We start from the raw sequence: 25,476 nt of genomic DNA on the forward strand, positions 1-25,476 counted from the left end.
CCCGCTCATTCCCTTTCTGCTGAGAGTGGGAGTAGGCTAGGAAGGGAGATCAAGGTGAGGATGGGTCTGTTTCATCTCTGGAGTATCCGTGGAATGGAATGAGTGAGTGTCAAAGGAGAGAAGTGTCACTTCCCCAAATCCAGACTGCCAGGGCCAGAGAACCGGGAAGTGTTAACAAAAGTCCACTGCCACCTGGTGGTGGCATACTCAATTTGCAGGCCTAGTATTTACTAGTTAAATCACTGAGCTGGTCCAGAGTGACACTTACCTAGAAAGGCCCATGGTCATTCTTAGTACACAAAACCTTCTAGATCTCCATTCAGGCCTGGTGATGCACTAGACTGGATTTCACAAGCAGGTATTTGAGCTCAGGAATTGCAAACCTGTGTGGGGATGCCATTTCTGAGGGAATGGGTTACTTGCCCCCACCATCCAGGCCTTCCCCATTCCAAGGTCCCACCACAGGGTCATTCTTGGTGCCAGCAGAGCTGGGCCATGAGCTGAGAAGCAGGGTGCCACTGCCACTGGGAAGGTTTAGCAGGCTGCTTTTGCCTTTCAGATAGCCATGGTGACGTGATCCGGCCCCTGCGGAAGCAGGTGGAGCTGCTCTTTAACACGCGCTATGGTGAGCATGGAGCTGGACGGGGCCAGGGGCATCCTAGCCAGCCTTCCAGCTGCTCTGTGTTCAGAGGGACTTGGGGCCCAGCCCCCCATCCCAGCTACTCCCTCTACAGCAACAAGGGGAAGGGGAGGGAGGGACTGGAATCCATTGGGAAGGGATGGGGGCACCCAGGAAGACAGGCACTGGCAAAAAACCCCACCCTCTGAAACACCGCATGCTGGCCTCAGTCATCACACTCACATCTGCCTCAGCCTCACGCTGGAGAGGCCATTTTCTCCTCTGTCAGAACTGTCTCTCTGTCCTTGTGGACACCCTCATTCAGGGTCCTCAGGAGGACTCATACATAGCAAGAGCTTTCCTTCGAGAGAGACAAGGAGAGAAAATGGGGAGGCAGGGGAGAAAGCTATTCCTTATTAAGTGCCTATAGTTTGCCAGGCACTGGCTAAGTACTTCACACAAGTTCTCTCATCCCATCTCACAAAATCCCTGTGTCCTAATACCCATTTTACAGATGAGGAAATGAGGCCTGGTGAAGTGACATGGCTTGTCTGAGGCCTCACAACTAGTAGTGAGTGGCAGCATCTGGCCTGGGCCTCAGATATGTCTTCTTCCCAAGGCATGGTGTTGGGCCACACAGATTTTTGGGGTTGTTTATGGTACTGGGGGACCTGCTGGAGGGCATTTCTTGCAACATGTGGTCACACGGACTTGGGGAGAGCCAATGCCAGGTCTTACCAGCCATCAGTGGTTTTTCCTGCAGTGCCTGGGTGAAGGCACAGAATGAGCATGAGTTTGGGGTTCACACCCCCCAGTTCCGGGGCTCTGGCACCTGACATGAGTCACATCCCCTCTGAGCTCCAGGTTTCTTACCTGGAGACTGGGTATCAGTACTCACCTCTCAGGAAGGTTGGGAAGGCTCACTGCCTCTCAAAGGGCTCTGGCATCTCTGGTCCCCGGCACAGACATGGGAGGGGGAATTGAGGCTGGTGGCCCCATAGCTGTGGGTGGCCCTACAGTAGCCGTGTCTCTGCAGCCAAGGCCATTGGCATCTCGGAGCCCGTCAAGGTGCCCTACTCCAAGTTCCTGATGTACCCAGAGGAGCTGTTTGTGGTGGGTCTGCCTGAAGGCATCTCCCTCCGCAGGCCCAACTGCTTCGGGATCGCCAAGCTCCGGAAGATCCTGGAGGCCAGCAACAGCATCCAGTTTGTCATCAAGAGGTAAGGCCTGGCCAGCTCCCCAGGCCCTCCAGGCTTGCCCAGCACTCAGGAACAGAGTCACATTACCATCTTCCTCTTCAGAGTAGGGCAGGCTTTTGTTTTGTTTTTAAAACAGTGGGGTCTTAGGGTTTGGGCACAGTTGGGTGCACACGAGGTTGTCCAGGCCCAGCCCAGGCCTGCCAAATCTGAAGCAACCAGACTGACATCCTCTCAGTACTCAGTTTGCCGACCTGTGGAATGGGAATGTGCCCACTGGCTTGCTCTCCTAGACCATTCTGAGTACCCTCTGGGCAGGTGTGTTGGTGTCCTGGGCCAGGGGGACATCAGGACACTCCTGGGGGAAAGGCCCCGTGATCCCAGGATGGCAATGGCATTTCCAGATCCTTCTGGTTTCCTTGGGCATCTCAGTTTTGTCAGTGAGGGCCCAACGGAACTGTATGCCCAGCTCAGATATGAAGTCCCTCCGGAGAAGGTGGAGGCGGCTATTAATTTTTAAAAGGAGAGGGAGGACCTTGGGGGACCTGTTTTGTGTTTGTTGCTTCTGTGTGTTACTGTCATGTTTTGTAAGTTTAGGTTTGGTTTGGTTGAAAGTGGCAAGAAAGAGGAGAGTCTTAAGGATGTGTTGCCCCTAGGGGAGCAGATGGCCCCCCAAGTGGGAAAACTCACGGTGTTCTTCACACACAGAGTGGCAGGTTTGTGATGGAGCCCAGGGGGCTCTCCCCGCGCTCTCCCATGGGGCCTGGTTTGCACTAAGGAAGGTGGTGCTCCCGGAGATGCAAATAGTGGATACCTGGTTCCTTCCTTCAACAAATACATCTTGAGAGCCAACCCTGTGCCAGGCTGTGATACAGCAGCAAATGGCATTGAGTCCTGCCCTTGAGTTGGCCAATCTCACAGAATAAAATCACAATATAATGTCAGGTAGAGATAAGTGCTATAATGCAAAGTAAGGGGGCAGAGAGGGGCAAGAGGAACCTGTCTAAGGAAGTGACATTGGAACAGATCCAGTAAAGCAAGCCATGCCAGTACCTTGTGGAAGGGTGTTCAGTCAGAGGGAACAGCAGGTGCAAAGGTGAGACAGAGACGTGCTTTTGTGTCTGAAGACTAACAAGCATGGCATGGCCGGAGCAGAGTGAGCAGGGGAAAGGGGTAAAGCCCAAGAGATAGCAAGGGCCGATTACACAGGCTCGTGGGCTGGCTCAAAGAGTTTGGATTTTATTTCAAACTTAATGAGAACTCACTGGAAGCTTTTGAGGAAGGTACGACATGATCTGGTCATTTAATTTTAGTTTCTCCAGCTGCAAGGCAGAGGAGGGAGGACCTGGGGGGATATGAGCAGGGGCAGAAGCAGGGACCAGTGAGGAGGCTTTACTCTTGCTCAGGGGACAGGGCAGCAGCTTGGACCGGGTAAAGGTAGGGTGGGAGTGGTGAAAGTTGTCAGATTCAGGCGTATTTTGAAGATGGGGCTGGTAGAATTCGTTGATATATTGGATGTGAGCTGTGAGAGGAGGCAAGACCTGAATGACTCAGAGTTGGGGCTGAGTAACCAGGCTGCTGAGGATACCGTTTTCTGAGATGGAGACAGTGTGGGTGGAGACCACAGTCAAGAGTTGGGTCTGACATGTGTTAGGTTTGGAATGCTTTGGACCTTCCAGGGAGGGATGGCAGGTGGATAACAGGATGCATAGATGTGATGCTCAGGGAGAGTCGGGTGTGAACAGAACTTTGGGTTCTGCCAGCATCCAGGCAGGATGGAGCACATGAGGGCTGCTTGCTACGACCACCCCTGTAAACCCAGACCCAGGAGCACTTGGGTGGCTCGAAGGGAGGAGCCAAATCAACAGCAAACCCTCGTGAACTGACCTTTCTTGTTGTCTCCCACAGAGAAGGCCTCTCCCCTGTGCTCCGGAGTATTTTTTAATGCTGTTTTATATTTAGAAAGGAGGCATGGGAGCCGGGTGGCTCTGTGGCAGACTGGCAGTCTCCTGGGCCTCGGGCCTGGCAGTCTCCTCGGTGGTTGACTCCCTGTGACCTTGGGCAGGTTGCTTGGGGTGTTAAGTGGGGTGCCAGTGCACCCCATTTAACCACTTTACAGGGTAGCAGTAGAGTTCAAGGCTTAGCAAAGAACCTGGCACACTGTAAGAACTCTGTCAAGATGGAGTTTGTTTGTTTAATGTCAGGTTTATTGAAGTTTAATTTACATTTAGTAAAATTCGCCCTTTGTAAATGTACAGCTCTTTGAACTTGGGCAAACTCATACAGTCGTATAAACCACCACCACAATCAAGATACAAAGCAGTTTCCAGAAACTACCGTGTGCCCCCTTTGTTGGCAGCCCTCACCTCTGGCAGCCACTGGTCAGTTCCCCCATCATGTTGCCTTTTCCAGAATGTCATCCAAACGGAATGACACGGTGTACAGCCTTTGGTGTTTGGGTTCTTGCACTTAGCTTTTGAGACTCATCCATGTGGTTGCCTGTATGAAGAATTCATTTCTTTAAAAATATATCAATTTTAAAAAGTGAATTTAACTAATTCCAGTTTCCTGAAAGCCAAGTGAAGAAAGCGATTCAAGTGGGAGAGAGTAATTAACTTTGTCGAGTGCAAGGTGAGGTGATGGAACTCAAGACTAGTTGGGGTGATTTTAAGAAATGATTAGCAGAGAGAGATTGAACGCTTGAGTATATTTATTTTGTTATTTCTTACTTTAAAAATTAGAAAATACACTGTTGGGAATATTAAGTGAAAAATAGCTGCTTCTCATTAATCTTATTTTAAAATTTTGGGGGTGATGTGAATGTTCTAGAATTAGAAGTATAGCTGCTTAAATAACTTCGTGAATATACTAAAAACCACTGATTGGTATACTTTAAAAGTGAATGTTATGGTATGTGAATTACATCTCTAAAGCATATGTGTGTGTATATAAGATATATATATATATATATAGTGTGTGTGTGTGTGTGTGTGTGTGTGTGTGTGTAGTGTGCTGGGGCTGCCATAACAAAATATTACAGATTGGGTAGCTTAAACAAAAGAAATTTATTTCTTACAATTCTGGAAGCTAGAAGTTCAAGATTAAGGTGTTGGCAGGTTTAGCTTCTCCTGAGCCCTCTCTCTGTGGTTTGCAGACGGCCACTTCCTCGCAGTGTCTTCTAATGGTTTTTTCTCGTGCATACATCCCTGATATCTCTCTCTGCATTACCTAATCTCCTCTTACAAGGATGCCAGTCAGACGGATTAGGGCCCATCTTAACATCCTCATTTAAATTTAATCACCTCCTTAAACACCCTATCTTCAAATATAGTCATCACATTCTGAGGTACTGGGGGTTACAGCTTCAATATATGAAGTTGGGGAGAGGGCACCATTCAGCCCATAAAAATATATATAAGAAATTATCATCTGCAGGAGACGTTACTAATTGACACTCCACCTGAACCCGACCTCCACATCCTTCTAAACAATACCCCAGACAACCACTACCAATCAATGAGAGTTGGCACAAAATCAAATTAAACTTTCTAATCTTTGGTCAGAAAACATTCTTAACCCAGATCCTTGAACTTGTATGCAAAATTTTCATATTCTTTTGTGCATTCTTCTGGAGAGAGGGTCTCTTGCTTTCATCAAATTCTCCAAAATTATAAAACCCTTAGGAAATTTAAAACCATGGGCAGATTTTCATGGGTGGAAGCCTGGGGCCCAGGGCAGTAGTAGTAGAAGGTTCTGTCTGATTGTAGTACTACCGAGCAGTTCTGACGCTGCCACCCAACGTTAGCAGATCCCACAGCTGGGGCCTTGCTGGCACAGGCCCAGCAAGACTGCCCCCGCTTCAGACACCAGCCCCAAGTTCAAGGGTCCCTATGCCACCTACACTTCTGAGTAACTGGATTCAAATTCAGGACTTCCCATGACTCCCCCAGGTTCAATAATTAGCTAGGACAACTCTTAGAACTCAGGGTAGGCTCTATTACAATTACAGTTGTATATAAAGGATAAAAATCAAGACCAGCCAATTGAAGAGACACAATGGATGAGGTCTGAGAGGGCACCCACATAGCTTCCATGCCCTCTACCATGAAATCCGGAGACATCACCCTCCCAGCACATGGGTGTGTTCACCAACCAGGCAGCGCCACGGAGCTTCAGTGCCCACAGATTTCACTGGGACTCATTACATAAGATCGGTGGATTATTGGTCACATGATTGAACTCAGTCTCCAGCCCCTCCCCTCCCTAGAAGTCAGGAGGTTGGGCTGATGTCAGATGGCTCAGAACTCCAGACCTCTCCTCAGGTGCTTGCACTTCCTGAATCCTGAGTCATCTCGTTAGCATAAATGTAGATGTGATCCAGGGAGCCCACCATGAGTAACAAAGACACTCCTGTCACTCTAGAAATTCCAAAGATTTAGAGGTTCTCTTCCAGAAACCAGAGACAAAGACCAGACAAACTGTTGTACAGCACTGATTCTGAATGCCCCATTTTCCGCGCAACCCTACCCAGCTAGAGTAGGCCTGTCTGGGTGGGTGGAGGTCTGGGGTCTGTGGCAGCCTGAGGGCACTGGGCAGTCAAGCTGGCCAGAGAGCTGCCCTGGCATGGTGGAGTGAGACAGTGAGCAGAACCACTCCTTCAAACCTCCCGAAGGGAAGGGATGCTGGAGCAGGGTTTAGTGTGAGGATTGGTCTGTAGAAGCTTCCCGCAGAGGTGAGCTCTCTGTCACAGGTGGGGTCCAAGCGGCAGCACAGAGACCCTGCCTGGGAGTGAAGCCACAGGCCACACTCTCAGGGCACCCCGCCCCCAGGGCAGGTGGCCAGTGAATGAGGATTTGGTGCCTGTCCTGACAGCAGGCCTCTGGGCATCAGCTCGGTGCCTGGCACAGAGCTGGGCTCCCCGGGCCAGGAAAAAAGGAGGAATAATCCTGCCTTGGACCACAGTCTCAGGAGCTGAAAAAAGCTTCAGACTGCTTTCCGTCCCCCCACCACTACCTCTCCTCCTAATGGGGAAATTGAGCCCAGAAAGTGGAATGACGTACTGCAGTCACCTTCAAGCGTCAGGAGCTGAGCTAGGCTCGCGACTCCCAGGCCAAAGTGCCTTCCGCAATCTTGTGTTGCCTCCTCAGGCTTGGATTTGTAAGGCCCGCTCCTCTGTCTGAGCCAAGGCCAGGGTTATCCCATTTCGTATGAGGAAACAGAGGCCCAGGGTGGGGAGACGTTATCCCTCAGCTGGTGACAAGGAGAGAGGCCCCTGGAGCTCTGCCCCTCGAGCTATGTGGTCTTGGACATGGTACTCACCTTGCCAATGCCTCAGTCTCCTCATCCTGAGAATGGGATGATGAAAACAGTACCTTCCTCAAGGACATTGGATGGGTTACCTCTGACCCTGGATAGTGACAGTCATTCACTGGAACTGAGAGTGATGGTGTCAGCCCTACTGGGCCAGTACTAGGCTGGTCTCACTCGCAAATGAGTCCTCAGCCCAGCGCAGCCCCCCAGATCTCACACGTAGGTCAGCAGGACACGGGGGGGAGGAGCGGGGGAGGGAACCAGACCTGGACTGTCCGGAGCCAGGAGGGCCCATTGCATAGATGTGTAGACTGAGGCCCAGAGGGGAGGGCTGGGCAGTACGGGGGAAGCCTGGAGGGACCTTGGTGATAGCCCTACTTGTGGTGTTTTTCAGGCCCGAGCTGCTCACCGAGGGAATCAAAGAACCCATCACGGACAGCCAAGGTACCCTGCACTGGGTCATGGGCCGAGGTGTGGGCTGAGCGTGGGCGGGGTCCCAGGCTCTGCCACCACCCCTCCTGCTTCCTCTGTTCTGATCCCATCCTCCCCTGGCATTCCCCCACTGCCCTCCCCATTGGGTTTACCCCTACCAGTTACCACCTTTGTCCCTGGGTCTCAGGAGCTAGCTGCCTGCTCACCCTGGCTTCTCTCCCCCGCCCCCAGAGAGGGATTCCGGGGACCCTTTTGTGGACGAGAGCCTGAAGAGACAGGGCTTTCAAGGTAAGGTTGCAGCTCAGGATGGGGTCATCTGTTCCAGCACCGTGACCTTGACCTGGCTTGGGTTTGGAGGACCAGGCTGGGGGTGGAGCTGGCCACTACCTCAGGACTTGGGGGGCTGGATGAGGTGGGCTGGCAGCCAGGAGCGGGCTGTAGCCTGCCAGCTCTTGAGTGAGAGGCTCCACAGGGGCACTGAGCAATGGGAGGGACGGTGGGGTGCAGGGTCAGGAGCTGCCCGGTATCCATCTGGGGAGTCAGCTGACCTGCCCACTGTATATTAGACAGTCAGCCTTGCTCTTACAGCTTTGAAATCAGAGGAGGCGGATGTCCCCAAGCGCAAAGAGGGCTCTCCAGAGGAGGGGAACTGTGGCTAGGCCAAGAAGGGATGGGAAGAAGTGAGTGTGGAGGAAGAGGTGTAGAAAAGGGGGTAAAGCTTGACTGAAGGTGTGAAGTGCACACCGTACAAGAGAAGCAGAAGCAAGAAGGGACCAGACTCAGGGGGGCTCTGTTCCTCCCGTCAATGGGGGTGCAGTATCACTTCTCAGCCTTTTGGTTCTTCTCTGCCCCCTCCCTGTATTGGGAGGGGGCAGAGAACAGCCGTCTGTCTGCCTGTTGGGATAGTTCTGGGTGTGGCTGTGAGCGAGTCCCAAGGGTGGGGGTTTCCCAGGTGGGCCCTGGGTGGTCACGGTGGCTCTGAGGAGAGAATGAGTCAGCGAGCCAGTGGCAGGAAGGGCCGGCCTGGAGGTGGAGGAGCCTCGAGATAGGACCCAAGGCTACTCAATGCCCAGTCTCTCACTCCTTCCCAGGCGGCTGGAACTTTTCGTGATAAGGAGAGTTGAGTCTCTCACCTCAGCCCCTGGCTCCTTATACCCAGTCCTTTTAGCAAACTGGGGTCTTCACCCCTCTCCCCACCCAAACTACCCTGACATCCACTTCCTTCTCCCCCCTCACCTCTCTCTCCTCACAGGACAATACCAGGCTGTAATCTCCCCAATGACAGGGCCCGTGCTGGCACACGGGCTCCTTAACAAACCCCCTCTGGGTGAGTGACCGTTGGGAGCTGCTAGCCTGGCTCCCTGCCTCTCCGGGGGCTGCCCGGTCACCTGAGTTCATGGGCCCCTGCTCCGAGCCCACCATGGCGTAGGCACCGCTCCTCTTCCTGGTGTCTGTCACCTCCAGGGCTTATTTATTGCTGTGGTGGTTTTCAAATGTCAACAATTCACTTAATTTCAAACTCGTTGCTGTGGTTTCAACAGTGTGTGTCCTTCCGGAAAAACACACATCTCTGTCAAGATGTTAGCTCTGAAGGACTCTGAGGGGCCCACTCCAAGGATCTGATAATTGCCAGAGAGGAGTTCCCCATAATTAGAAAATCATATTCCTTAAAAGTCACCAAGTGCCTTTTAATTTAACAGCCCATTCCATAATTGTTTTTCACTTTGCAGAGAATTATGACACCAGACTCTCCCGGATTGACATTGCCAACACGCTGAGGGAACAAGTCCAGGATCTGTTCAATAAGAAATACGGTGAGCCCTGGGCACCTGGTGGCAGGGAAGCTGGCGGGTGGGAAGAGAGGCAGGAGCTTCCCAGGTCCAACCCTGGTCACTGCTGGGAAAACCAGTCATCGCTTATAAATATTTCCGGAGCACTTACTATGTGCCAGGCACTGGAGATATAGTAATGAAGAAAACACACAGTCTCTGCTCTCATGGGTCCCATAGATCAGTGAGATGAGACAGACGTTTATCAACTATCCACAGAATCTAATACCGTGTTTCCCCGAAAATAAGACCTAGCCAGACCATCAGCTCTAATGCGTCTTTTGGAGCAAACATTAAGACCCACTATTATATTATATTTATATTATATTATATATTATAATATAATACATATTGTGTTGTATATTGTATTATATATATAACGCCCGGTCTTATGTAAGACCCGGTCTTATAATAAAATAAGACCTGGTCTTATATTAATTTTTGCTCCAAAAGATGCATTAGAGCTGATGGTCCGACTAGGTCTTATTTTCGGGGAAACATGGTAAACAATGAAGAATTGTTCTACGATCGTGCAGGAAAAGAGCAGGCTGCTCAAGAGAGAATAACTTGTGTGCTTACCTTAAATTGGGGGCCAGGGAAGGCCTCTTTGAAGAAAGAACTGAAGGATAGGTAAGGAATTAATCACACAGAATGTGAAAGAAGGACATTCCAGCTGAGGTAATGGCATGTGCAAAGGCCCTGAGGCTTGTCCTAAGAAGGGGAGAAAGCTGAAGCATGGGGATGAGGTGGGGGAAGGAGGCCCCCCCATGGAGCTGGCCAGGAAACAGAGCTGGTCATCCATGGGATCAGCTTCGTATCAGTTTTGCATTTGGTTGGGAGGGCTAAAGTGACTAGAGCCACTTTGCACTTTTGAAGTATCTTCCTGGCTGCTGTGAGGAAAGGGAATGGGTACAGGAGGGCGAGGGTGCACGCTGGGAGACCAGCTCAGAGGTTGGAGCGGTAGTTCAGGCCAGAGTAATGATCTCGGGCAGGGCCTTGGCTTCAGTGCTGGCTGGAAGAGAGTGGATGGAGTTGAGATGTGCTCAGGGGGAGAATCACTGGTGCTGAATTGGCAGAGATGGGGGAGGAAAATAGAGGCCTCCAGTTGAGTCCTGGCTTGCAGAAAACAAGCTAGAATCAGTTAAGATTTTAGTTTTTTTGGTCTCAAGTAACAAAAACTCAAACTGGCTTCAACAATAAAGGGGGTTAATTGGGTTATGATTCAGTTACTATGACTACAGAACAGATCACCCCAAAACATACTGGCCTGAATAACAATGACCATTTATTATCTCTCTTGGTATCAGTGAGTCAGGAATTTGGGAGCAGCTCAGCTGGGTGGCTCTCACTCAGGTTGTCTCCCGAGGTTGCAGTCTGGATGGCTGAGGCTGGAATCATCTGCTTCCTGACTCACATGTCTGAGCCCTGGGCTGGGGAAACAGCTGGGCCCCTCAGGCATCTCTCTTGATTTCTCTGTGATCCTTCCATGTGGGCTTTCCCGCATAGTGACTCCAGGGTAGCTGGATTTCCTGCTAGTCATTCAGGGCTCCTGAGGCATGTGTTCTGAGAGAGAGAGCCAGGTGGAAGCTGTGCGGCTTCAGAGGTCATGCCGTGTCACCCTTGTTGTGCTCTTGGTCAAGGCAGTTACAAAGTCCCACCTCCAGTTCTCTATGGAGGAGTGTCGATGTTACACTGTAAGAGTATGTGAGATGGAAGATTGGGGTAGCTCTCTTTGGACAGTATAATCAGCCATAGCTCATAGCAAGGGAAGTCCAGCACGGTGGACTTCAGAATCAGCTGGATCCAGCAGCCTAGGAATGTCCTTGGTGTCTTTCCAGTGTCAGCATCATCTCAGCCTTGCTTCCTGCTTGTTCGCAGAAAGGCTGCGGCAGGTCCAGACATCCCACCGGCACACTGGAAGGAGGGTGAGGGCTGGCTCTCCTATAGGTTTTCTCAAGGAAGCTGGGTTATTTCTTTCCCAGAATTCCCTGAGCTCTCCCCTTGTTTCTCATTGGTCCCCATTGAGTCATATGTCCATTCCTTAACAATTCCCTGTAGTAGGGAAAGGCCACATGCTCATTAGGTTACCCGGACCTGTCACCATGACAGAGGGGGAGGGTAGAGCACATGGTGTATCAAGGACAGGTGGACACCCGAACTGTCAGCCAGGGAGAAGGGGCACCACCCTCACCGATGGGGAAGTTAGAGGGGGGAGGTGATGGGTTCCATCTGCGACTTGTAGAGTTTGAGAAGTGAGTGGAGATGACCCACAGGCAAGCAGAGATACACACAGTCTGCTGTTCAGAAAGGGTGTCTGGATTAGACTAAAAAATTAGGTCATGGGGAATAGAGGAGGCACTCCTGGGGGTGCAGAGGGGGCAGCTAGAGACCCAGACCAAAGGCCAGGGCACCTGTGTTTAGAGGTCAGGTCCAGGAGGGGGAGGGGTGGCCAGAAAGAGGGGAAACCAGGAAAGTGTGGGGTTATGGACACCGAGGAGGGGAGAGTGGTCATCTGTTTTGGATTTTGCCAAAGAGTGCAAGTGTCTACAGGGTTTGCAACGTGGCGGGTACTGGTCATTGTAGCAACAGCCATTTTGGCGGCAAGAGGAGAAGTAGAGATGACAGTGTTCCCATTCGTGAATCCGTGAATCATGGGTACACATATTCCTGCTTGTCTGATTTTTTTTTGCATTAACATATAAACTAGTCAGCAACAAAGTCAAGATAAAGAATGAAAAACAGCCTGGAAATCTAGAGAGACAGAAAATAGATTAGTGGTGGCCAAGGCAGGGGGAGGGGGAAAGCTAATGGGAACAGGGTTTCTTTTTGGAGCGGTGAAACTGTTCTAGAATTAGATGGTAATGATAATTTCACAACCTTGTGAGTGTACTAAAAACCACTGGATTATACACTTTAAAATGGTAAATTTTATGGTATTATATGAATTATATCTCAATTAAATAAAACCAAACAGGCTGAAGCAATGGCACGAAGCCAGGAGTGACATGAAGACTCAGAAATTCTGTACTTGCTAGATACAGGGCACACGTTGGGCTCTGAGTTTCCTAGGAGTCAGAGCAAAAAGGGAAATGAGGCAAGTTTTACCATTCCTAGTGAGTGGCCGTGAGATAACAATTAGTTTATTGCACGAGAAAGTTCAGTTGTTCCTCCTAGTGCAAGACATATGAAGATTCCTACAGTGTCTTCATAAAGGGGAATCCTATGACACTGGGGATGATGGTCTCAACCAGCCCCTCGGATCACAGTGAGCTCAGCTCTGTCCTAGAGGGGCTCCTATAGTGGATCTCGTATAAGTCTGGGAAAGCCGTGGACTTTTGTCAGCCTCACAGCATCCAGGCTGCAGTGTCTGCACCTGTGTCCTGGGCCCTGTCAGCAGGAACTATGAGAGGACCAGCCGAGCAGTGCCTCAGAGGTGGCCCCTGACAGCAGGTGGCAGCCCTTGGCTCAGAATGGGGCAGCAGGGGCCACCCTCCACCCCAGGACTGTCCCTAGGCCAGCTGTGAGACAAAGTATTGTCACCGAGGGCATGCCACAGCCCTGCACAGAGGCTTGGTGACAGTAAGAGAAAATGCCCAGATAGGGAAAGAGGGCCCCAAGGTCTGGGACAGACCCCGAGGTCTGAGCTGCACCGGGCTGGCTTCAGGCTGCCTTCCTTGCTCCCAATTGCAGTCTGTCCTGTCAGGCCAGGCCGGTCCTGAAACAGGGTGAGGCAGGGCCCTGGGGCTGATGGAGGGTTGGGCGTTGTGGGAAAGGCCAGCTGTGCCCAGAAGAGACCATCCTTGAGATGGGCTTCATATTAGCCACTGCCTTCCCCACAGCAGCTGTAGCTACATATCCCTGCCACACGTCCGCCCGGCCCAGGCACAGACTCACACACCCAACCCCCTAAGTATCCTGCACAACATACCCGCTAACTCCCACTCCCCCACCGATTGTGCCTTTCCTCAGTGCTACCCGACAGCTTTTTCTTTCCCACTCGTGCACAGAGCACCCCCCATGCACCCCCATGTCCACACACCAGCACTGCCTCTGGCTCCTGATGACACTTTCTCTGTCCCTTGTCCACAGGGGAAGCCTTGGGCATCAAGTACCCAGTCCAGGTCCCCTACAAGCGGATCAAGAGTAACCCCGGCTCCGTGATCATTGAGGGGCTGCCCCCAGGAATCCCATTCCGAAAGCCCTGCACCTTTGGCTCCCAGAACCTGGAGAGGATCCTCGCGGTGGCTGACAAGATCAAGTTCACAGTCACCAGGTACGAAGGGGAAGGGGAAAGGAGAGGAGGCAAGACTAGGACGGGTGGGGGCTTGCACCCAGGGATGCCTGGCCTTTCCTTCAGTGGGTCCTGCCCTCCCTGATGGACAAGAGGGCTGTCCCAGCCGTCCTGGGGATTGTGGGGAGGATTGCAGGCCAGCTGGGGTGCAGAAGGCCCCACAGAGGTGAGACCAGCACCTCAACCACCATAGCAGGGGCGGCCTTCCTGGGCACCTTCTACCTGCTCACAGCACCTGATCGCTGCACTCCTAGCCCCCTGGGAGAGGTATTAGGCCTACTTCAGAGGGGAGGGAACCGAGACAAGTGATTAGCCCAAGGTCACAGAGCCAGCCAGAGCACAGCCAGTGGGAAATCCTGGTCACCCTCCTGCACAGTGTCCCATGAACACGAATCACCGGGCAGCTTGTGAAAATGACACATTCTAATGCAGTAGGTCTGGGTGGGCCCCAAACAATTTCTAATGAGCTCCCAGGCCCTCCCCCTGACACCCGCCTCTCTGTTTCTCTTCTAGACCTTTCCAAGGACTCATCCCAAAGCCTGGTAAGAGGCGCTGGCTTGGAGTGGGGGTGGGGGGCCTGCTGGCGTGGGAGCCGGCCATGGTGCTGGGGGCCAGAGGCGGAACCGAGCTTGCTGTGGGACACAGGTTGTGAGGCCCTGAAGCAGGAGCCAGGCCCCTGCTCTTCTGTCCTCCCACCTTACCTGGACACCAGCCCCAGGAGGCAGGGGGAAGGCCAAGCTGGAACCTGGGCAGAGAGAGGGGTGGTAGGTGGCATTGGCGACTTGTAAGCTTCACACAGCCAGGGTTTGAGAAGAAGGCGTCAGCTCAGTGCTCCCCACTCCTCTTCATGAAGGGGCCCAGTTGCCCTTGGTGAGTAGATGAGGTTGATGCCAGGGGGTTTCTAACCTCAGAGGGAGGAAGGTCTGCATGGGGACCGGTGAGCTTGGCAGTAAGATGTAAGAGGTGCCCACCAGCCTTAGCGGGTAAAATGCCTCTCCTGACCCTCTTGCAAGGCATCTGTGCCCCTCCATCTCCTCCATGGCCTGTGTCCTAGCCCTCCCAAACCCAGTATGAGCGGAGGCTGACCCTTGGGTGAACACACCGGGCTGGCCAGGGCCTCCAGGGAGGAGGCTGCATACATTGAACGAGTGACCCCAGAGCCTGTGTAGGAGAGACGAGAGGAGCCCTGCCACCTCACCCCCGCCCCACGCCCACCCCAGGAGCCGCTGCTGGTGTAAAGACTAGCCCGCCTGTGCCCTTGGGGAGGGAGGCTGTGCTGATGTGCTGAGAACGGCTGAGCCATCACGGCATTCCCAGATCAGAGGAAGCCAGTTCCATGCCCGGGAACATCACCTGTTACCCCCCTGCACGCACATTCACCCCCACTCCCTGGAGCTGTCCACTCCCTGTGCCAGCCTGGCTTGGTGGGCTTCTGGGGAAGGGGTATGAGGCCATCACACTGGAAGGAGCAAGACTTCCTGAGGGGTGAAGTAATGTGACAGCTGCTGTCAGGCTGCAGGGACCCCCACCCTCCCACCCCAGGGAGAGTGGGGTTGGCTGGGGAGGGTTTCCTGGAGAGGAAGTCTCCATGGTGCCTCAGGGGAAGGCAGGACTTGGAGAGGGAGGAGTAAGGTGGGTAAGCAGCAGGTGTCCGAGGCCCACCCCAAAGGTGTTTTCCCAGAGCTCTCAGACATGGGGAAGTGATGGGGTTTTAGGAAGGTGAAGGTGGTGGAAGTAGCAGCCAGATGCAGCCGTGGTGGCCCCAGCCGAAAACTTACCGAAAGATTATTGGGTATCAGACCCGCCTCGCGTGGGTTCATTTTACATGTATTTCCGAGGCCCTCCTGGGGCCAGCAGTGCTCTAAGCACTAGGGTTACAGCAGTGAACACACAGGAGGCGTCGCGTTTACTCCTCAGACCTGTGAGGTAGGTGCAAGAACCCTACTCACAGTGGGAAACAGGCTCTGCGTTTCATCAGTGTGCTCGTGTCACACAGCTAGCAGGTGGCCTTAAGGCCTGTACTCTTAGAGGCAGAACCAGGGGTCCGCCCAATTCAGGTGACCACAGTGGAAGTGAGTGTTTCCCTGGGAAGCAAGCTGGGTCCAGCAGGTACAGGGCAGGGAAACGGAGGCTCGAATGCTCGTGAGAAAATCACAGGCCTTTGGACTTGAACAGTTCCCTCCTCGTAATGGGAACCAGAACACACCTTTCCTGGTACCACCAGTCCCTCCCCTCTCTGTGACAGGCTGCTTGGCCCCAACTCTGTGGACCGGCCTTGCTGCAGGATTGTGGTCGGTGCCTGTGGTTCACTCGCCTGGCTCCAAGCCTGGTAGACGTCAGTGCTGGTGCCACCGCGTCCGCTTCCAGCCACGGCTGCCCCGAGTTGGGTTTCTGCCTAAGTTGGTGTGAGTGCTGGGCCCGGTCCCACAAGCAGCCGCAGGAAGCATGGCCCGGCCTCCCTCTGCCGATGGAAAGTAGAAATGCAGTGTGGCCGCCCCTCGGCCGCCCCTCGGCCGCCCCTCGGCTCCTCCTGTGCTCCCCAGCCCCTCCAGGAAGGGTTCACGTGTCCTGAAGTACAGCTGCTTGAAGGGCATGTACATTTTTAATGAACTTGGAAAGCAGGAAAAGAAAAGTCATTTATGACACCTTATGTATGCCAGGCTGTACGTCCAGCGCTTTGCACTGTCCCCTTTTTCTGTCGCCTTTTTATGGATGGAGGGAACTTCCGTGACTGGCCTGGGATGCCCCACCTGTAAGGAAAGGAACTGTTAGCTCCAAAGCCCGGCTCCCTGCATTCTGTGAGGGACGCCACAGATTACGGGCGTGCAGTCCATAAATCAGAGCAGCCACTGAACAGTGTGTGTCAGGCTTGGGGAGAAGCACTGCGGGCAGAGGGTCAGCCAGCCGCCCTCACGCAGACCAGAGCTCCTGCGCCCTTCTAGGGGTGACCTCTTCCACTGACCAGGACTCTCCCTCCAGTTAGGCGAGCTCAACGGCCCATCTTGTTGTTTGAGCAGCTTCTTGACTCTCAGCCATTGTCCCTGTCTCTGTGCCAGTCTGCCTGTCCGTTGACCTTCCCTTTGGCTCCTCTGTGTACAGACAGAGCCCTGAGAAATGCTTCCTCTGCCCATGTGGTATGGGAGAGGATGGCAGGCTGCCTGGAAGAGGAGATGGGAAAGAGGCCCTGGTCCCAGCCCTCAGGGGTGGAACTGCCAGCGCCTTTCCAGGCATTGGCACCCCGGGCCTGGAGGGGCCAAGCAGGCTGGCTTGCAGGCCAGCTCCACGCTTACTCAAGTCCCTTGTCACGCTGGGCTGGGAAGGTGTCCAGGCTCACATGGGCCTCCGAGGGTTCACCAGAGGTCATTGAGTGCTGTTCCTGCCCCAGAAAGGGCTGTTCCAAACCTTCCATGAGAAAATCACTGAAACCTGATACAGGCCAGCGTCTGGGGGTGATATTGGAGCAGGCACTCAGGTCATTGGGGGAGGCAGGACTTTAGCAGGTGCCCTGGGCATGTGGAGGGGTGGCAGATGATCTCTGGGGTTGTGGGTCCAAGGCAGCCTGTGGGCCGTGGGAAAGCACAGGCCGGTGCTCAGGGAGACCCAGGTTCAGATCCCTGCACCCCTCTTCCTGGCCGTGTGACTGGGCTCATTATTTCACATCCTTGAGCCTACACTTCCTCATCTGTGAGATGAAGAGAGTGATACCTGCCGCCCCAGGTGATCTGAATTGGACAAATGGTGGGCAGTGGTGGGTGAGCTCTTGAGGACAGTTTCCACCTGCTGCCCTGGGGGTTTTGTCCTGACACTCAAGTAAGATGTTTGTAAAGCCTTCAGCCCAGGACCGGCTATGGGAAGAGCTTAGCCAATGGGGGTGTTGGTTATTGTTATTCCTGGGGCTCTGGAAGGCTTCTTGGAGGAGGTGACATTGAACTGGGCCTCAGAGGTGAGCAGAACAGTGTGTGTTGCTGACACAGGGCACAGCCTAAGCGAAATCGCAAGTGTCTAGTAGGAATGGAGCTGGCGCACACAGGAGGGTAAGGCTTGTCATGAGAAGGAGGCAGGCCTTATCCCAGGCACAGTGGAACTTTGAGACTTTTTCCTTTTTCTTAACATCTCTTCTAAAAATAGGGAATGGACTTTAGTCTACAAACTCAGAAGTGCAAGACGTGTAAACTTTCTTTTCGGTTCTTCTAAAATTGAACTAGATTTCTACCAAAAGCCCTCCTTACATAGTGGCAGAAACTTAATGTGAGTCCACTTAGGCTCCCCCGTTCCCTGGGCTTATGTGCAAGTCCCAGAGGGTTCCACAGTGCCAAGAAGTAAGCGGGAGGGGGCCCATCAAGTCTTGAATGTCACGTGTCCACCCTGGTACAAAGAAGACATCACGGACAACTGTCCACTCAGGTGATTGGAGAGACGCCCCTTGTTCCTACCCACTGAGCCCCCGCCCCACGGCCCGAAGCTTCTGTGAAGTCCACCTCTGCAGCCACCTGTGCAGAGGGTTAAGCGTGAGCTGTCCAGTGCTGGGGGAGGCTAGGTCAGTGGGAGAGCTTAGAGGGGGAGGCTTGGAAGGAGGGGGACTTCCCTGGGGAGGGGAGGGACCCCAGTAAGGATGGCTGTCAGGTTTTCTAGGTCATTTATTGAAGCCTTTCCTAACAGAACCATCCTGAGAAGGTTAATGGTAAAGAAGGAAACTGTGCTTTGGAGGTAAATTGGTTGTTAAGTCTGGGCCTTTCACGATATGGCTTGGAACAATGGGCTGGCCCAGAGCAGGGTGAGGGTACGGTCATTCCTGGGCTGGTTTTGTTCTGGGTGAAAAGAGATGAGCCCAGAAGGCCTTTGGTGTTGTCCAACTGGATACACATCTGCCCTCAGTTTCCCCACTGGTGTCTGGTAGTCTGTCCTGCTTGTACTGAGTGGTGGTAGGCACCTGGCTAGAGAGGAAGACAGACTTGGACCGAGCCTGAGAGGACAGTGGGGGGAGTGCAGGCCTTGGTCAGAGCAGCTGTGGGCCAGGGGTTTCACGGGATCCCTGGGGGATGGGCATGCAGGCAGGAGGAGCCTGGGGCTACAGAGGGATGGTGGGGCCAGGCCCCCACTTATACTAGAGTGAGCTCCAGCCCTGGCTTCAAGGGGCCAAGATAACCCAGGCCTAACCCCAGGGGCCCAAGCAAGTAAGGCTGGAGAGATGCACACCATTGGTAGCTCCTTGCTGCCTGTGTAGGTGCCCCCCACCTTACCCACCTGCCTGCAGTACCATGAGTTCGAGTAGGGAGACTGGACCAGGGGCCAGACAGGTTGGTGCTAGGAACAGCAGTAGGGCATCTCTGCCCTCCAAGCACCAGGCATCCATCTGGCTCTCAGGAACAGATGTGCACCAGGGGCCACAGGTTATTGGGCACCCAGGAGGCAAGTCACAGAGCACGGCCGGGACGTTTGCTGTGGGAGGGGCTCTGAGTAAGCCTGACACAGCCCTCTGTGCTCTCAGCAGCACCAAGTCCAGGTGACCTCTCCCAAACCCAGAGGGCCCAAGGCCTCAAAAACCCAGGACAGCAAAGGAAGATGTCCGGGGTATGTTGGGAGAGGCCCTCTGCCCAAGTAGTGGTTATACAGTGTTTCCCCGAAAATAAGCCCCAGTTAAGATCTCAGCCCGACGGACACATTAAGTTAAGTACGTTATGACGATGTTCCAGAAGAAGATGACATGACTGTATTTGAATAAATGTAGATTGTTGTACATGAAAAAATAAGACATCTGCTGAAAATAAGCCCTAATGGAGGAAAAATTAATGTAAGACCAGGTCTTATTTTTGGGGAAACACGGTAGTAACAGCCACAGAACGTTCTTCTGGTAGGTCAGAAAAACCTAAGAGGAATCACAAATACATACCCATGGCAAAAATTTGGAAAATACAGAAATCTAACTGCCCAGATGGCTTTTGATTTTTATGATGATACGTTTCTTTCAGATTTTTCCACAAACTTAATTAATTTCACATCTCACTGTTTTTCTTTCTGTGATATTTACATATACACAAACTTAAAACATAAGCATTTCCCCCATGTCCTTAAAACGCTTTATAATATTCCCTCACCAGGCTGCATCATAGTTACATGATTGCCCTGTCCCCTACTGTGGACATTTGGGCAGCTCCTCGTACTGTGGACATCTAATATCCATGTGCTTGTGATTTGCCAATTACAAAGCCTTCCCATACCAGCACATGTGATCTCCCCCAATAACCTGTGTAACAGGAAGAAACAAGCTCAGAGAGGTTAAGGACCTTGCTTGATGTCACACAGCATGTGCTCATGCTCATTTTTCATCTACACGGGGGTGGCTCTTTGCTGCCCCCTTCTGGCTGACATTATAACATTGATCCTACCTATCCAAACCTTGAGGCTCACAATTAATGCTTTGGGTTCCTTTATTTGTACAACAAAAATGTATTGAGTACCTGCTCTGTGCCAAGCAAGATATGGGAATATAAAATAGACAAAAATCTCTACTCTTGTAGTGCTTATATTCTAATGCCCCAGGAGACAAATATTAAAAACAAATAGTATATTTCATAGCGACTAATGCCATAGAGACAAATAAAGCAGAAATAGGACTATCTATTGAGGGGACAATTTTAAATAGGCCACCAGAGTTAAGGCCTGAAAAAATTGAGGCTATGAGCCATGTAGAAATGTTTGAAACATCCAGGGGCTGGAACCCAGTCAGAGCAAAGGCTCTGGGACCCTGGACGTATTTTGAAAGTAGAGCCAACAAAATTGCTGACATAGAGTGGGGGGGCGTGGGGTGAAAGAGGTCAAGGATGACATTGCAGGGGAGGAACAAACTTTCCTGGTTCTTCTGGCTGGTCCAATAATCAAGTAACATGAGGCAGATTAGCAAGAGAAAATAAGCAAATTTAATACATGCATATGTATGGGAATGCCCGAGAGAGTCAGAGACCCCACATACAGTAGAGGTTCAGAGATAGAAAGGGACACTGAGGTATATCAGACATCCTGAGCCAGGAACGAAGTAAGGAGCCTTGGGGGCTTCAAAGGGTCAGTGCAGGATAAGAGCAGACTTTTAGTAAATAGAAGTTTGCTCTGCCCTGTAGATGGGTCAAAAGACGGGGAGGATTGGACCAGGGGCTTCACAGGATCCCTGGGGGATGGGGGATAATTATGGGCAAGGCCCCTAATTCAAGTTCTTCTAGGTAGTCAAGGGAGGGGCAGAACTTCCTCTTGAGCCTGTGGCCTTTAGTTCAAGACAATCTATACATACCACAGAGGCATATCTAGGGGTGACTCACTCTGAACCCCCACAACATCAAGATTTTGTCCCGAGCAGCTCGAGAGCAAGAGGGGGCAGGATCTGATTGGTGGGCAAGTTGGACACCCAAGTGAAGAGGCGGGTCAGGTGGTTAGAGCTACCCATCAGGGAGGACCCCAGTAGGCACGTGCAGTCGAGAGCCATTCTGTATTTCATGTACTTAAGTCGTGACACTGGACCAGAGGGCATGAGTATGGACAGTCAGAAGGGTTCCCAGGATGAGTCGTGGGGCGCTCCAGCATTTAGGTGGAGAGCTAGGTGGATCACCCGGAGGGATGATGTCCCGGGAGGCAAGTGAGAAGCTGTTAAAGGAGAGTGATCACCTGAGCCAGGTCAAGTAGACGAGGCTGGAAAGAGGACCATGGCAGTGAGCAGCCCGGAGGTCGTAGGCGGCCTGGTTAAGGGCAGTTTCCGTGAGAGGTGGAGACCTGTGGGCTCAGGAAAGAATGAGAGAAGAGAAATGGAACTCACCGGGACAGACGACCCTTTGAGGGCAGGAGAGAGATGGCATGGGAGCTGCAGGGTGAAATGGATCAGGAGAGGGTTTTAGAGGTGGGAATGGCAGCCTCGTAATTTGAGAGAGAGAGAGATGAGTGATGCAGCAGAGAGGGTGGGGAGAATGGTGAGAGGAGGAGCATCCCCCCAAGAAACAGGATGGGCTGAAGAGGGGCTGCTGAGAGCTTGTACAAGAGTCCCTCTGCCAGCTCCTCCGAGGGGGATGGAAAGGGTGACGGGGGACTACAGGGCCCAATGGGGATAAAAGACTATTGGAGTCAGGGTCCTAGAGGGGAGGGCTAGACAGACGGGAAGGGACAGTCAGAGAAGGATGCATGACGTGTGCCATGGAGAGGCCACCATTGTGGCTAGAGGAAGGAGAGGAGGTCGGGGCCAGAGGGCCAGGGACGTGGAAGGCTTATGTGCTTGCAGGTTGATCCCCAGGAAATAAGAGGGAGCAGTGTGGGTTTCCTAGGCCCCGGCCACCATGTGAGTTCAGTGCCAGCCACAGGCAAAGACCAGTTCCTCTTCCCCCAGGAGAACCAGATGCACGGGGGGTCAGGGCAAGCTCCCCAAGGAGCTGGGGCGTTCCAGACTGCGGGCAGCACCACACAGGTGGGCAGCCATGAAATCACTACATCCAACCTTTGCTGAGCCCACGGCATGCCGGGCCTGTGCCCTTCACACAAGCCTGTGAGGTCGAGCATTGTCATCCTCACTTTGCAGCTGGGCACACTGAGGCTGAAAGAGGCAAAAATCACATCATTAGCACTGAGCTAAAGCCATACCCAGGTCTCTGCTATTCTGGAGCCTGAACAGGGTGTGGGCAGGGGGTGTTGGGCGGTGAGGGAGGAGGGTAGCAAAAAAATGAGGCCAGAATTATAAAAGATCTTGACCTAAACGCTTGTGACTCAAGCTTTATCTGGTAACATTGGAAGTTTTTTTCAGTTGAAATGATAGGATCGGATTTGCTTTGTCCTACGATTACCATGGTAACCACACTTCCACCCACCATGGGTGGATTGTAGAAAGCAAAACGGGGGCAGTGAAGCCAGGCAGTGGGCTGCAGGACCCAGACATGGGTGGAGTTAGAACCTAGAGGTCGTAGCAGGGTGCAAGGAGGGAGGGAGTGCAGAAGGTTCCGGAAGGGTGATTGTGGTTCCTGTGCCCAAAGTTTGGTCTGCAGGCCTGTGAGACATCCAGGGCCAAATGCGGAGTTGGCGGGACCTGAGTGGTGCTTAGAGCCGACAGGATGGTGATAGGGCTGGCACGGTCAGTGTGAAGGTGGCAGCTACATCACCAGGAATGAATGTGGAGCTAGCAGAGGGCCCAGGGCTACAGCGACCTCCAGGGGACCTTGAAGGAAAAGAGTCTATAAGGAACAAAAGGAGAAGAAGTGGAAGGAAAGGCGGTGGAGGAATGTGAGGATAAGAAAAACTGTCAGGCAGCTGTTTGCCAATCTCGGAAGAGAGAGCAGAGTCCTTCTGGGCAACACCAGAGGGATCAAAGAAATAAAGAACATTCTAGAACTGTTCTCAAGTAGCGCTAGCGTAAAAAAAGCCTTGGAAGGTAGGGAACTCCCTGTTACTGGAAACAGTTGAGTAGAGGTTGAGCCTACAGAGCACATGAGAGGCTGCTTCCCACAAGGAGCCCTGCAGGAAAGGAGGGAAGGACTTTTCCAACTGAAGCTACCTTGGGTTTGTGCATAATCCACCTGCCTGTGGAGAAAGGGAAGCAAGAGCCCAGGCCCTTCAGAACCTGGGAGGGTGCAGAGGGAGGGCCCCCCTCACCCCTGCCCTCCCATACCAGATCACTTCCCTCTGCTACCCAGCCCCAAGCTTCCTCACAGCTCCCCTTGGGTCTGGGAGCCAAATGATAACCAGAGTTACAGGCCCAGCTGCCCTGCCCCAGCTTCCTCTCCTTTGGGTTCCCTCCACCCCTGGGGTACAGCCCTCCCTGCCAGCTTGAGGGAACTCTGCGAGCAGCCAGACCCTCTCCACCTCCTTCCCGCCCCAGAGCAAGGGCTCGGGCCCCAGAGACAAAACAGAGCTGCTGACTTCCTGTTTGACTCCAGTAAGTCAGGTTTGCCTGTCTGGGCCTCGGTTTCCCTACTTGTAAAATGTAAAAAGTCCCACGCTAGGGCTACCCTGGGGCACACAGCCAATCAAGGAGAAGAATGAATGGCCTGTCAAGAGCAGGAGGCGGTGAAGCGGAAAGGCCGGCCAGGCTGGAGCGAGGAGGGCCTGGAAGGCCAGGCTTTGCAGCGTGGACTAGACCCTGCAGACCCAGCCTTGGCAAGCTCTTCCGCTGATGTCTCCGCAGCCGGAGCCCAAGCACCCCCGAGGGCCAGGGCTCAAGTTCTTGGCCAGCCCTAGCTTTATCTAGGAAGTTCTCACATAGTCTACCCCATATACTCTAGTTTTAATTTAAGGAACTCAGGTGTATGTTAAATTATATTCTCCTGAGGAAAATAGATCATTCTACCTAAATCACTTCATATTCCCCAGCATTGCCTAAGACCCCAGTTTGAGAAGCTCAGCTGTTGGTGAAGGGACTGCCAAGCAAAGGGTTATGACCCTGTTTTCAGGGAGGGTACAGCAGGGAAAGGCCCTCCCCCCAAATGTCATTGTCCTCATTGGGGCCCCTGCTAGGTCAGTCTCCTCTGTGGGGCTTCCTGGAAAAGAGGCCATGAGTGGGGCCTGGGTGCCAGCACGGTGCTGACCTCAGCAGAGGGCCTGGGGGGGGGGGGGAGCTGAACAGGAGCAGGAATAGGTCCTCTTGTGCCCCTTCAGAAACTGGTTCCACCACTTCTGAGCTGTGTGATCTTAGATAAGTTAACTGTCTGTAATCTTGAATAAGTTAGCTTACTGTCTGTGATCTCAGGGATAAATTAAGTAATTGTCTCTGGGCCCTGAGGTTGCAAGGAGCAGGAATGCCCTCCATGGTGTGTCCTCCCCCGCCCCCCTCCCGCCCCCTATTCCACCGCAGACGACCTGAGGGTCATTTCCCCACCCCAGCCACACACAGGCCTCTGGCCTCGGCCTTCCCCACCGTCTCTCCACCCTTCCAACTCTGTCATGTTCTTGAGAGCTCAAAATAAAACCGTCCCTTCTCAAGTTTCTAAAGATATCACAATTCCAGCGCCAGCCACATGTTTCTCCACTTAATTATCTCTGCTTTTCTTTGTTAATTAGGCTCCAGTAATGATCTCCCTTCTGCCTTCCCCGAGGAGCTGGCATCTGCTGGGCGGGGCTTGGAGGCCTTTGTGGGCAGACAGACGCCTGGCTGCCAGGCCCAGAGTTGGCCCGCTGCCTCCTTTCTTCCAGGCGAGGCAGCACAGTGGGGGATGGAATGATGTGCTGTCAGGAGGCTCCACCCTTTTCCTGGCCTGTGGGGGCTCCGCGGGATCATTGCCTCCCCATTCTGCCCCTGGGCTGGTTGGTGGTCCCCAGTCCTGCCAGGTGGGGGTGGGGGGGACTCAAGGTTCCCAGTGGTTGTTAGATGGGCTCAGTAGGCCCCAGAAGGGAGCAGTGGGGGGCTTCTGACTCTTCTGCAACATTCCAGAAAACCTCACTGAAACTATTTCCCCAGCTGGGACCACCCAAGTTGACAGGAACAACTAGTGCCTTTATTTGGGTGGGAATGAAATCAGCTTGAGGGGTCACCAGGCACTGCATGCTGAACAGAAGCTCTCCCTGGCTGATAAATGGGCCTTTGAGCCACAAAAGTGGAGGCCTAGGCGCCAGACACTAAGTAGGGCTCAGCACCTGTGGATTACTGGGTGGATTCCATCATTCCAACCTTATGAAGAGGGGTCTGGTGACAGAAGAGGCCTCATGGTGGGGATGGGGGATGTGGAGCTCCCAGGTGTGGGGACCAGGGCAGCAGGGGCCTCTTCAAGGCTTTAGGAGCTCAGGTGCACTGACCTCGTCCATGAACAGTTCCGGGTAGACTGGGGTCAGGCGCTGGGCTGG

The 25,476-nt window shown here is 53.0% G+C and overlaps 1 protein-coding gene across 5 annotated transcripts in view; it reads left to right on the forward strand.

Annotated features, from left to right (window-relative positions):
* GTF2IRD1 (GTF2I repeat domain containing 1) overlaps positions 1-25,476 on the forward strand; it is a 103,412-nt gene that overhangs the window by 59,931 nt on the left and 18,005 nt on the right. For 4 of the 5 annotated variants that reach the window (XM_019754983.3, XM_019754984.3, XM_074328437.2 and 1 more), the window contains 7 exons: positions 560-625; positions 1,656-1,839; positions 7,520-7,569; positions 7,789-7,845; positions 9,288-9,371; positions 13,476-13,659; positions 14,191-14,219. In XM_019754983.3, the coding sequence (XP_019610542.2) occupies positions 560-625; positions 1,656-1,839; positions 7,520-7,569; positions 7,789-7,845; positions 9,288-9,371; positions 13,476-13,659; positions 14,191-14,219 (654 nt within the window). The remainder of the gene's footprint in view (positions 1-559; positions 626-1,655; positions 1,840-7,519; positions 7,570-7,788; positions 7,846-9,287; positions 9,372-13,475; positions 13,660-14,190; positions 14,220-25,476) is intronic. The other variant, XM_074328434.2, reaches the window with a different exon arrangement.

The sequence above is a fragment of the Rhinolophus sinicus genome, chromosome 3 (assembly GCF_057876585.1).
Source record: "Rhinolophus sinicus isolate RSI-liver-muscle chromosome 3, RSI-T2T, whole genome shotgun sequence".
Lineage (NCBI taxonomy): Eukaryota > Metazoa > Chordata > Mammalia > Chiroptera > Rhinolophidae > Rhinolophus > Rhinolophus sinicus.